Source organism: Manis pentadactyla, chromosome 7 (assembly GCF_030020395.1).
Source record: "Manis pentadactyla isolate mManPen7 chromosome 7, mManPen7.hap1, whole genome shotgun sequence".
NCBI classification, from domain to species: Eukaryota; Metazoa; Chordata; class Mammalia; order Pholidota; family Manidae; genus Manis; species Manis pentadactyla.
In genome coordinates, this window is record NC_080025.1 from 78001774 (window position 1) to 78015112 (window position 13339).

The 13339-nt window shown below is 35.8% G+C and overlaps 1 protein-coding gene across 10 annotated transcripts in view; it reads right to left on the bottom strand.

The window, feature by feature from the left end:
* Positions 1-962: 962 nt before the first annotated feature.
* The window catches only part of SGCE (sarcoglycan epsilon), a 64861-nt gene continuing 52484 nt past the window's right edge, over positions 963-13339 (bottom strand). For 9 of the 10 annotated variants that reach the window (XM_036894510.2, XM_036894517.2, XM_057504526.1 and 6 more), the window contains 3 exons: positions 4038-4081; positions 3130-3164; positions 963-1249 (listed from right to left, as the gene is read on the bottom strand). In XM_036894510.2, the coding sequence (XP_036750405.1) occupies positions 1199-1249; positions 3130-3164; positions 4038-4081 (130 nt within the window). In that variant the 3' untranslated portion in view covers positions 963-1198. The remainder of the gene's footprint in view (positions 1250-3129; positions 3165-4037; positions 4082-13339) is intronic. The other variant, XM_057504524.1, reaches the window with a different exon arrangement.

A 13339-nucleotide genomic window follows, 5' to 3' on the forward strand; every position in this document is an offset into this window, starting at 1 on the left:
TGTACTGGACTTCTTTCTGACAGAATTCTACAACCTCAAGATGTAATAGTCCTGAATAACAGCAAGTGGCAATGCCCTTGCTGTCTTGGAAAGAAATAGGTTACAAGATAAATCTTCAAAAAAATCAAAGAACATACATCTTGTTTAGTCCCAGAAAGGAGTAAGGAAGGAAAGGGTTTCCAGTGTCAGGAACATGATAGAATATTCTCCCTAAGTGGAAGACAAGTTGTTGCACACTATACTCACAGGGAATTTTCTAGATTTTGGAATAGATTTGAGTAGCACTGATGTGTCCTCTGACCAAACAACAGGTAACACAGAAATCTGCCTAGAGCAGAGTAAGAGAAAGTTTTCTAGCTGGTCTCGTCTTCAGCAAAAGCAGCCCTTCTAGCTGGCATGATGGTGACAATGACCCAAGAGTGTCCATAATGTGTGAAGTGGACCAACATGCTATGAGGAAACTCTGCTAACCCTCGAAAGTAGTGTTGTCCCAGGGGTGCCTGTGGTTCTGGGCTAATGCACGTCACTGTGCACAGGTAACTCTTCTCTTTTTGAATAGTGACTCCTGGCTTACTCCTAAAACCAAGTATCTGACTATGGAGTCAGGTAATTATGCGGCAGCTTAGGCTGCCCTTCATGGTGGGCATCACCAGATCCATATCCATAAAACTAGGTTCACCCTGAAACACTCCATGAGGTGGTAAGTAAAAGAACAGACTGTATAGGCCACAGAGACAAAAATCCCATTTAAATAGGTTGCTCACTTGGTACACAGAACATTTTATGTATTTATATAAATAAATATAAACAAATAAATATGTATTTATAGGAATAGGAAGTGCTTAATAAAGTCCTGTCAAATGAAGAATGAACACATGAACCTGTTCATAGCAACAAAAGACTCCAACTATATAGAAGGCAATCAAACACTTTTGTGAAGTAAATTTCACCAGACATTAGGCTTCATTAATAATTTTTTATTTTAAAGATCACTTTTTATTGTAACAAATATAAAGTCATCAATGTTTTACAAATTGTCAAAAATGCTTTAAGTACAAAAAAAATACCTTAGTAAAATTAAAGTTATACGTATTATTTGGTATATACTAAATACTGTTGACATGCACACCATATCCCAGAAAAGCTCATGCATTATTGGAAGAGGGAAGAAGTAAGATATAACTGCTGTGTTGCCTGATTACAAGTTCATTGCTTCAGTAAGTTTCCTTTCTTCAGGAATACCATTTACCTGCAATGCATAAGAACAAATATGGGCATGGGTTAGTCAGTACAGGGACACTTGTAGATTTTGAGTAAAACCTGACAAAGAGTACATTTCTATCTTCTTAACATAATTTAAAGTGATTAGGTTGCATTATTTCTCTGCATTTGGTTTTTAAAAAAGAAAAAAAAGGAAAAATTCTAAATTAGCTCTCACCCTCTTGAGCCAAAGCTACGTTTTGTATTTCTCAAAAGATATGGTCTAAAAATTCCTTCCATAATAAGCAAAAATGAGGTTGACTGCGGGATGTATGACTGTACATTTCAATCGTGGCTTTTTAGAAAATATCATATGGGTTGGAAGGGCAAAGGAAATGAGGAAATCCTGAAGGGGCACCAAACCCACTAGCTTGGGCCCACTGCAAAGGCAGTGCTATTGTCATCTTTTAAATGCCCTATTATCCCAGCTAGTGCTCAAGTCCAGGCTTACAACACCAGCAGCCAGTTTGATTATTTCAAAGAAAACAACTAACTAAATAAAACCAACTTCAACATTCACTCTCCCCTGACAAATTTCATATAAATGGCTACAAATAGAATTCTTTGGTATTCAAGAGACAAACTCTGTGCTTAAATTACCTTCATAAAAACAACTGTGACACTAGCATAATGCTCTGAGGTACTTGGAAAAAGCAAATTGTTATTTTATGATAGTCATGCACTAATGTTGTTGCCTCTTTGTGGTACGAGGATAACCAGGAACAGAAAAGCTGTTGTACCCATGAAAGTACATAAACACCCCTGAATCCACGCAAGTGCAGACAAAACAGTAACTTAGAAATGGAGAAACAGATTTCATTTATTCATTCAAATGAATAGAATGGGAATAAAGAATGCAGCCTGCCCGTTTAGCTCTTCTCTCCAGGAGACATAACCCTATTTGTTTTTACATTTACCAGAGGCAGAAACACAACAATCTATCATCATTATAAAAAAATGCTAGGGTGGCCTTTCTCCCTTTAGCACTTAGATACTTTGGGGACTCACTGAAAATGACAAGAAAAAGAAAACAACCAAGAGGTGATAGTGCACTTCAGGCAACAATATGCTCCCAATTACAGAAAAATGTAAGAACACCAGAAGGTAACAGGGAACAGTGTTATCTAAAAAGATCAAAGCTTTCTTGACTCAAGCATAATGCTTGCTCCCCAAAACCTGTTTTAGGAAAACAACTTAGGAAATCAGGTTGAATGTAAAATCTAGGCCCTTAGGGAAATTCTTCAGCTCTTATCACACTTGCTCAAGCATAAATTGTCCTTGTATTTGGAAATGCTGCCTATTACTAAAATGTAGCACACTAACAAGTCTACTTACTAAAAATCTATACAACTATCCAGTAAATCTCCCATCATCTACTTAGGTTTCCTTATTTCTCCTCATAAAGGGAATAAGTAAAATCTGGATTTTTAAAACATGCAAGAGAACCATTTACTATTTTGCTGACCTTGTGTCCCTTTGACTCTCCTTGCCTGAAACAATTAAGAATCAGAGGGAAGAGTTCTCAGGAGAGATGGATGTCAATGAGGTTAACGAAGAAAAAAGTTCTAGCATTTCCACTGTGCAGATATTCTTTAAAGAGTTTTCCTCTTTAAATAAAAAAGCCACGATATCAGTGGTAGCAGGGATTCATTTGTTTCTTTGCTCTTCAGGTACCACATATTTATAACAAAGTTTGTTCCTTCATCCATCTCCTGGGTACTTACAGGAGCACCACCACATCCATATATCGAACAGTCTTGTTGAAACATGTTAGCACTTAATTAAAACAAGTCATCAAAACTGTGGGGAAAAATTCTGGTAAACGTTATCTTATAATTAAAATCTGACGAACAAGTTCATTATACTTGCCTCAAATCTTTGAAAAGTTGTCAAACGGAAATCTCCTTAAATTCCCGAAAGCAGTAATAGAGAAGATAATTTTTGAATGAAGACATCCAGTAAATTTCTATATGTGCCTCAAGTTTTTAAGAAACTTACTTAATAGCTTCCCTACCACTATACCACTATTCATACTCAGAACTCCACAACCAACTTACAGTTTTAAAGACTTTTCTTGGCTTTCCAAGAGCTACAAAGGCATTACTGGTTGCCTGGCAATTAGGACTAGGAATCAACCACTAATTAGAAGACAATCATGAATAAGTTATCTACTCAGTACCGAGATGAATGAAGTAATTAGCTGTGGAAATTTTTTAGAGGCACTTGAAAGAAATAAACTTAAAGAAAGCAAGTCTGAGGGAAATAGAATAGTCCAGGTGGAATTGTCCACCATCTTGTTGTCTCTGGTCATGTTATAACAGCTTTTTAAAGTGGCATTAAAGCCAGGCCAACCATTTCTCATTTATCTCCCTGGAGCCTCAGTGATTAGTCACAATGGTTTCCTTTTGTAAGAGTCAGTTTCAAGCTGCTCACTTACTGAGACAAATCCTGGATGCATCCAAGCTAAGAATCTTCCATTCCAAGGGGAAGAATAGGGAGCTTGGCTAAAGGAAGGGGATTTTATTCAGTCTTCCTTAATTAGACAGGACCTCCATGGATGCTTTTGCTCTAAGATCATTTTACCTTGTGTTTATCACTCTGAAGCCAATCTATGCAATAATCTAAGCTATTGTTCTGAGGTTCTAACTGATTAAGGAATGACAACTGTTTTGCCTTCCTAGGTAAAACTAAATCTTCATAAATTTTACAGTACTATAATTATCTTTTAATCTATTAGCTTCACCCACGAACAGCAATTTAATATTTTAGGTACTCACCTGTAGTCTGCTGTTGGGGAATCTGAGTCTGATGTGGCAAGTTCCTAGAAATGATTAACATTTCTGAGTAAAACGGTGTTTGTTTACACACATGGAAACAGTGAGCAGACATATTAGAATGAATAACTTTATAGCTAAAAAGAACCCCAGAAATAATCTAATCCAGCATTATGCCTCCCCATCCTTCATGAATCTATGTATGAGAAAGGAAGATAAATAATAGCAATATTTGACAACATTCATGAAGTTCCTACTACATACTATACGTTGTAACAACCCTAGGATGTAAGTATTGTTTTTCCCAATTTATAGAAGAGGAAATAGGCTTAGAGGTCAGAAGTGCACAGTTAGGACGTGGTGGATAAAGACGTGAACATAGGGATTCCAGGGCTTGTGTTTGTAACCTGTGTACTTTCCAGGTCTGGAATACGTATATACACTCATATATTCTCATAGAACATTTGTAGCCATCTTCATTCACTATGCCAAACCTGTGCTCCTCTATCCCCTCCCCAGGAATGACAAGACCATCTACCCATCTTCATTTGTCAAAATGTAGCAGTGATCACTGACCCTCCCTCTTCTTCAGTCTCCATATCCAATCACTTGGAAACTCAACGATTCTCCTCAATCTCCTCTGACAGGGTCCCCATCTTTACCCCGTCTCCATTCCTAACTTGGCTGAAGTTATCATCATTTCCCACTTGGATCTTTGCAACTGATCTGAATTACTTCCTCATTCCCCTTCTTGTTCCCTTTTAATCCACTGTGCATATGGCTGTCAGATGATCTAAGACACAAATCTGATCAACACATACTTCATTATTTCCTTATATCTACCTGCAAATCCAGTTTCAAGTTTCTTGGTGTGGCCTAGAAGGCCATCAGTATCTCTGGTCCCTCCATGGAGCCCACCCTGTGAGGACTGCTTGGAACAGAACCAACGTAACCATGGCCTCTACCATCTCTCGCACCCAAACAGTTCCCATTTGTCCTTGCAAACTCAGCTTGCGAAAATGCCTACAGTAGACACGTATTACTCTTATATTTAAAATACCCCATGGGAATGTTCAGTAAAAATTTTAACTTATTCTTTTTAAGTAAAAAAAAACGTATCTCAAGTACCACTTGTTCTAGGCCTCCCCACTCTCTCAGTGCCCTCCCCCACCATTAGGCTACTGCTGAGTATGCTTTCCTGCACATGCTGATCTTCATTGCATTTCTCCTCACGTAATGTTTATTTACCCCACAGCGTCTTAACAGTCAAGAGCCAACCTATTTTGTGTAGTGTCCCCGGCAGTAAGCATGCAATAATTTTTGAATGAATACATGCAAAAATGAAGATACAAAGATTCACATATACACATGTTTATTGACATTCACATGTAGCCATTTCATTTCAAATCTTGGTATTAAAATTAGTTTACAAAAATGTATAATTTAGATTCTCTCTGGAAGAAATTCTAGGAGTCAACACCTTGATGTAGAGGAGGGCTTGATCCAAGCCAGGGATTCTCAAAGTCTTTTTTGTTTCTCTTTAGTAGTGGAATAACTTTTAATTGAAATCCTAAGCAGAACTCTTGATGTACAAAAGCAATAAATGTGAGGTTGCCTGGGTTGAAGAGGGGAGCCAGGAATCCCGCCTGCTTTGTTTCCTTTGCCCCACATGCCGGCCCCTAAGGCATTTCTAAGAAACTTCCAAGAAACAGTTTGAAAACCATTGATCTGAATCATTTCAGCCAGGCAAATATTATGTTCCAAATACAACAATCTAAAGCAGAAAACAGTATGTGCTTGCCAAATACTGTTTAAACTCTTAATTTAATCTATAGGAATGTGAATGACTTGCAGTGTTTTAGTAAAAAATTTCAGTTCCATTTTAAGTATATTGTTAAGGAAACAACAAAATCAATTCTAATTTAATTTAAGGAAGTTACTTAATAATTTATCCCAATAATTTCATTCCCTTTTGCTATTACCTTTCAGTCCTACTTATTTATCCTTGTGTGGTCTCAGGAACTTTTTTTTTTTTTGGGTTTGTTTACTCATTCAGCATTTCACACAGTGTTTTTATAGTGGTTTTGATCATAAAAGTAAAAGATTAATTTATAAACCACAAAGAGGAAATAAGTTCTAGATTTAAAGATGAGAAAAAAGAACATCTTCACTACATAAGTCAAAATACAAATTTGTGGGCATTTTGGATGGGGATTTGAGTTTTAATTTCTCAGGTACAACTAATTTGGGTCTATTTCACATTAGAGATCAATACACCACACCTTACACACACACACACACACACACACACACACACACGCATGCATGTACTTCATTTCCTATCATCGCTACCCAGCCTATAAACGTATTAAATAAATGCATTTTGACAAAACAACACCAAAGAGGATGAAGAAAGCCCTTCAAAAGCCTAAGATCAAAGATGCCCAAATACAAATCAGTATTTGGATGAAGTAGCTGGAAGCTTCTCTCCTGTTAGCCAGCCCAGCTTACCCTTCCGACTGGAACACAGCTAAAAAACCACTGATCAAAGTCAATCTACTCCCTGTAATTTCTTCTCTAACCTCTTTTATTGCCTCTTCTGCTACACTGCTAAACTTTCCAATAGCAATGGGCTTGGCTATGGTTGAAGGGAAATGGCTGGTTGAGTAAAGGCCACACACAAACTAGCAAGAAATATGATGATGTCTAAGAGAGCAGTTGTGTCTGTAACCCACATTGGTTTAGGGGTTTAGTATCTGATGCTTGCCCCAACTGATCCAGTTCGAATGATGCACATGCCTTCCTTGCATCTTCTACTGAAACTTGTACGAGTTATACGAAAGTGCTTATGTGGGCAAAAGGGTGATCAACAAAGCATACATGGAGACTCATCTTCCCCAGAGTCTTCCAGGTGTGCACACATAGGTCTGTCTGGGGGTTGCCCAAACTTGTGACTATGTGTGAGCCTTTGTTAGAGTGTTAATGTATCTATGATGAGTGTATTTGAAGGGTGTATTCCATTCAAGAGTTGAACGGAGGTATCTTATAAGAACACTGCTTCAGGCATACTGGAAAAATGCCTACAACTAACTTGGCTATATTTAAGCAGAGAATGCAATATAAAAATGGAAGCATTTTCCTCTATGCTAAAGGTAATTATACAGGAGAGTGGGGGTTGACTTCAAATAGAAGTCCTTTAAATCCTTCAAAGAAAGGTCCTTTATAAACCATAAAATTATTTAGAATAATTAAATTAATGGACTAACGGAAAGATTATTATGTATAAACTATATTAGGTAGAACAAACATTTAAGAAAACTGTAATTTTCTAAATTATTAGCATTAATTATTTTCTAATTTTACTACCGTTAATCACATGCATTTAAATAGAAAATTATGTAAATTAGCCATTGCACAAACTTCATTCTTTAAAAAAGCAAAGGTAATAACTAGCAAATTAATAAATAAGTGATTCGGGGGGAGTGCACAATTATTTATTATGTGTATAATCAGTTTAAGGTAATTTGGCATTCTTGGATATCCTGTAGAGTAATTCTGTGAGTAAGGTTGGTGATTATCAACCCGGTATATTCTTGCCTGCTTGAAGACTCAAAAGCAAAGAAACGTTAAGTGACCTGCGTAAAGCCACAGAATCTGTGCCAGAGTTGAAAATAAACGACATCAGCTATGTAGAATATCCAACAGTTCTTCTGAATTAGTATGGGGTCATTTAACAATAAGAAATAGTAATGTATTTTTGGAATTTCCCAGTTAATTTCAGCAAAATTGGTATTGCCAAACCTTGAATTTTCTACAAAATTTTTTCTTTAAAAAAAAAAAAGCTGATTTGAATCCTTATAAGTACTTTACTATGGAAGCAGGACATTATTTGGATTAAGGGAGGAAGGAGGGACACAAAAATATTGAAAACATAATTTTTAGTTTCAAAACCTAATTTTAATTAAAATCTATGTAGCACATACATGGAATATAAAGCAGAAAGGAGACATCTGTTTATGTCTTATTTTTCTCCCTGTTTGTGTTAAAACCAAAAGCAAGCCTACCAAGTTTTAAACAGCACAAACCTACAGAACCAAAATCATCAAAGAGCTATTTCACCTGTCGTTTTTAAGGTGTACTTGGTAAATTAAAAAAAAAAAAAAGTCAATGGCTCTGAAATACCCTTGCCTGCTTGACACTTCTTAGCAACAGGAAATCATTCTCTTGTTCCCCTGAAACATCTCTTCAACTGGTATTAACCTTCATTGAAATCTAATTTTTTATTTATGGAATTTTACCATGAAGTTAGTTCTCATAATCAAAGGGAAAACAGATGGAAAAATACTTTACATAAAAGCTAAAATGGTTAGTTATTACATATCTTTAATTAGACTTAATTCTTCTTTTATACTTATTAATTTGCAAAAGAGTTTAATAAGCACATCCTACCTCCTGTTTTGAGGGACTCCCCATTACCCTGGATTAGGCATTATATTTAGTATAATGGAGAAGGAAAATTTTTGGACAGACAGTTAAAATCTTCCTTGAAAATGTTTGGGCACTTTCCCCTATTATGAATTACATAAAATCCTTTAGGACAATGCCTTCTACTAAGGAAAAATTGATTGATATTGATGTTGGTGCAAGAAGAGAATAATGGGGAGGCAGATCTACCACTAAAAGACCACATAATACATTACAAATTTAAGAATAAATTATTTTTTAGAAAATTTGAACATTTGGCAATCTCAGATCAATGGCTCCCATAAAATTACAAAATGAGTATAATTTCCCAGTGGTCTTTAGCTTTTCAAGGTTCAGCATTTCTCTGTCCCATTCACACATTGTTTTCTAATCAGCATTCATCTCTCACTTGGCCACACCATTCCTCTGGCATCTTCAGGAGGTGTGAAAAGTCTAGAGGTTGATAAGTATAAACCCACAACAGCCAAAAAACCCTCCAGCTAATGCCTAGAGACTGCCGCTTTCACACTGCTCTTTTGCACATACCCCTTTGGGGGAGTTAGGAGAAACTGTTCCCTTTTTAAAGACTACAAGGAGCAGTGTGAATAACAACCACTTCCTCACCTCCATCCCCAACAGATACCGGAAATACCAATCTGGCTTTTTCCAAATCCTGAAGCCTAGGTCCTTTAAGTATTTAAGTCAGCGTTTCTCAACCTTTTTTTCCCTGCTCCTCCAAAACACACATATCCTCAAGATTTCTAATCCCCAGAAGAAAGCGCTGGGATCTGTATTGTGAAAGCTCCACAGCCGAGTTTGACTTGCAACTTGGTTTGGGAACAACCAGGCCAGACTCTCTCTCAACATTCCTTTTAGGACCTACAATTCTGTGACTTGGAATTCGGTTTTCTTAATTTAAATCATTACAAAGGTTTATCCTGGAAGTACACCAGTAATATCTGTAATATATTTCTGACGTTAAGTCTTTGGTCAAAAACACAACCCCAAATTACAGTTTTTGGGCAAAGCAAAGTTACCTTTAAGGATTCCTTTATAATGTGATTTCCAGCAATGAACTGAAATGAGTAAGGGGACTGCCTATAGAGGAAAAAATTCTTCTTGATATTTATGGTAACATTTATTCACTGGGCTACAAAGAAAACTGATTAAGTATATATATAGAAACCTGACTATTAGAGGTAGGGAACATTCTACAGAATACATGGCTAGCGCTTCTCAAGACTGTTAAGGTCAGGGAAACACAGAAGGTTTAAAAGATTGCTCAGACCAGAGGAGACTAAAGGGACAGGCCAATTCTTGTGTCCTAGACAGAATCCTGGAACAGAAAAGGAGCCTTAGAGGAAAAACTAGTGAAATTCAGGAGGAAAAACAAAGTCTGAAGTCTGGTTAATGTCAAAGCACCGATGCTGGTTTCTTAGCTGTGACAAACATACTATGGCACTGTGAGATGTTAAAAATGGGAGAAACCGGGTAAGGGATATCTGGGAACACCAGGTATTAACTTTGCAACTTTTCTGTACCTCAAAAATCATTCCAAAATAAAAAGGTTATTATATTAAATAATAAATATATTAGCAAAGATCAAATTAAATTTACCTTACATTTCTATACTATGTGATCACTAACAGCCTGTTTATATTATATTGTCTCTGTAATCTCACATGTGGAAGGAACACTGGACCTAATGAAATCCTCTTTTCTGAGCATGTGTTCCATCTCCTGGTCCCACTCCAGTTCCTCTATCCACTATCTGTTCAATCATCTTACTTGTAACCTGGATCCAAGATCCTTCTGAGGTCAATGACCACATTATCTATCCCTAACTTAATAATGATATAGGTAAATAATCTAATCTCAGTTTTGACCTAATTTAGCTTTGTCTCTTATTCATGTCTCATTTTTATCATCTGGAAATGATTAAACAATTTTTTTACTGTCTAATTTATGATACCAGTCTGCAATCCTGTGAAGCATTCTACCAAAAATAAAATATTACTGTGTAATTGACAAATAACTGTGGCAGTTTTTTATCCTAAAACTGCTATGAGTTTTCCTACTTCACACCTCACACTATTATGAGGTTCTCTAGGCCTCACGGATTCACTTATTTTAAAAAACCAAACAGGTTTCTATGGACCTTTTCAGGAAAGCTTTGAATGTTCTTGAGTCTTGCTTAGAAGTCAACAGACTTCCAGTCATATCTTTATGCCTAATACTTCCGGTGTTGAGTCCAAAGAATAAACACAAAAGCCTGTAGCTAGCCAAATTAGTGATGAATGATAAGATCAGCATAGCTAGTATGAAGATGTAAAGATGAAACACATGCCCTTCTAGGAAAGGTTAATTAACAAATACCAGGCAGCATTATCCAAGCATATACCTGGTTGTCAAGTAGCGTAACACCTTATCAAATGCCTCATTTTAATGTTGAGAATTCAGTTTGATCCAAATGATGACAATATTTATATATGTGTGTACTTGATGCTGAAATACAACTTTAAAAACAGGGCCATGCTTTTAAGGTAAGGGGTAAGAGATGAATTTGCATAAAGGACAGCTGTGACAAACCTGATACAATAAATTCCCTATTAACTGGCATGGTTGGAAAATGAGGTTAATCACATATTCTGGCTTATAGGGAGTTACCATAGAGACCATGCACATATTATCCATTTCCAGGAATAAAAAAAAAAGATAATATACACTCAACACTGAAACTACACCAAATGTAATTTAATTTTCCTCTGATGAGTCAGACGCACTTGATGATCTCGCAGTGCCTCAGAATAATCATTGTGAGCATCATCAATTACCTATGTACCCTATTTATATAGAAGTGCTAGTTAATGGAGTTTTTCCATTAGCAGAAATCTGAATAATATGAAGGTTTTCTGGACTTAAAAATACATATATGGTCAAATTGTTGCAAGTTCAATAAAGCAACCTATTGCATTTGCAAACAGATATGATCAACATAATGACCATCTTAATGGGGTTATGAAAGGAGGATGCATTTGGTTGTAAACTAGATAGAAAATTTTATTTTGCCTGTATATTAGCAGCAACATTGCGAAATCCTAGCCACGGGGAAACAAAATAATTTTTAAGGGGCTATTCTTATTCTCAATGTATGGTCAGAAAGAGTATCTAAAAAATGACACAGTCTTTTTCCTCCCTTAAACTTCACCAGCAACAAATTTTACTGATATGCAAATGTATTCAAGTTCCCCTACTCATTATATTGAATATTTCTTCATTCTAAAATTGATAGCATTGTTATTTTGTCGCCAGAAGTATTTCTCTGTGTTCCTTAAAGTTACCGTTTCTGACACTTTCTCATGGTTTCACAAAGCTTACCAATGCACTCCCTGAAGGCTCTGAGAACTCTTGTTTAAAAACAAAAACCTGTTTTTCAAGTGTATTTTGACCATTTCATTTTGAGAATACATATCAGCATTTGAAGAATATATATCAATGTTTCACCAGCACTCTTGGGTACATAATATAAGAAATGGTAGTCTTAAAGAATTCGTTAATTCTTTTCATCTTGAAAAAAATTCACTTTGACAAGGCTGTTCATAATTTTCATCTAAAAAAGGTAGGAGAGCTACTACAATATTCTTGAAACTTTACTAATTTTTCTCATCAGTACCTAACCAGGGAAGTGTGGATTTAGATGATGACTCACTGACCATCAGAGAACATAGAAATCCATCCCTTCCATTCAGTAGAACTAAATTTTGTATTTATAACCCTGATAGAATATTGTTTCCAAAACTCAAAACTTAAAATGTATGCAATTTTCTCCTCTGTTAATAGGACTTGAATCAGTTACTCATACATAATACACACATACACACATACATAAATACATTCCTTGTTCTGTTCAACATGAAATGATGTTAGAGAAGTTCAGGAAAATACTCTTAACACTTTTATATTTCCAAAATATGTTAGATAAATTTACTGAGTCTGACTCTCTATAGTCTCATATTAATTACTTTTTAGTCTTCAAATTAGCACATGCATTTTACATGGTTATAAAATAAGCAACCCTAATGGGCAAATGTTTGCACTCAGTATGGTTCCCAGATAAATCTTTAATCAGAAAGAAGTTACTTTTATATCATATCCTAAAGTTTATGTGTATGTTGTGGAGGGGGACAGATTTTCCTGTATGTTCATTCTATTTACAAAAATAAAGTGAAAAAGAGGAGGATCTCAAAAGCAAACTTTTGGCTTCCTTGGGGAAATTGAATTTAACCCACTTCAACATATGGTTAAAAAAGGGGAAAAAGCCTTGTTCTTAAAAATAAATGATAGTTTTACCTACAGTTCCCTTAATTCAAAATTGAGCTTCTAGGCATGTAACATAGGTTTCTCAAAGAGCAACTGGGCAATTTCCTTAACCTCCCTCTCCCATACCTACCTCTTACGGAGGCCTCTTGCAGGCTTTCTGACCACGGTTCTGGCACTACACTGAAGGTCTGCACTAATAGTGTTTAAAGCCAGAATTAGAACTACTCATTCTGATATACAAGCAGATCACAAAAAGCAACCTAAAAACCTTTTATCTGAGGCAAAAAATTTAGATTAAATAAATCTGTGGTAGTAACATTAAAAAAAAAAAGTTAACACAATCAAATAATTCTAACAATCACTCTAAAAAATAATCAGTTTGTCATGTTTTAGGATATACTTCTCTTTTACAGTGAACTCATCTTTGCGCAAACACAGGTTCATTTATTAGCACTGTCAGTTTCCTAAATATTAAGGTGAATGTCATCTTGTCTGGATTAGTGAAGGAAAAAAGAGCATTT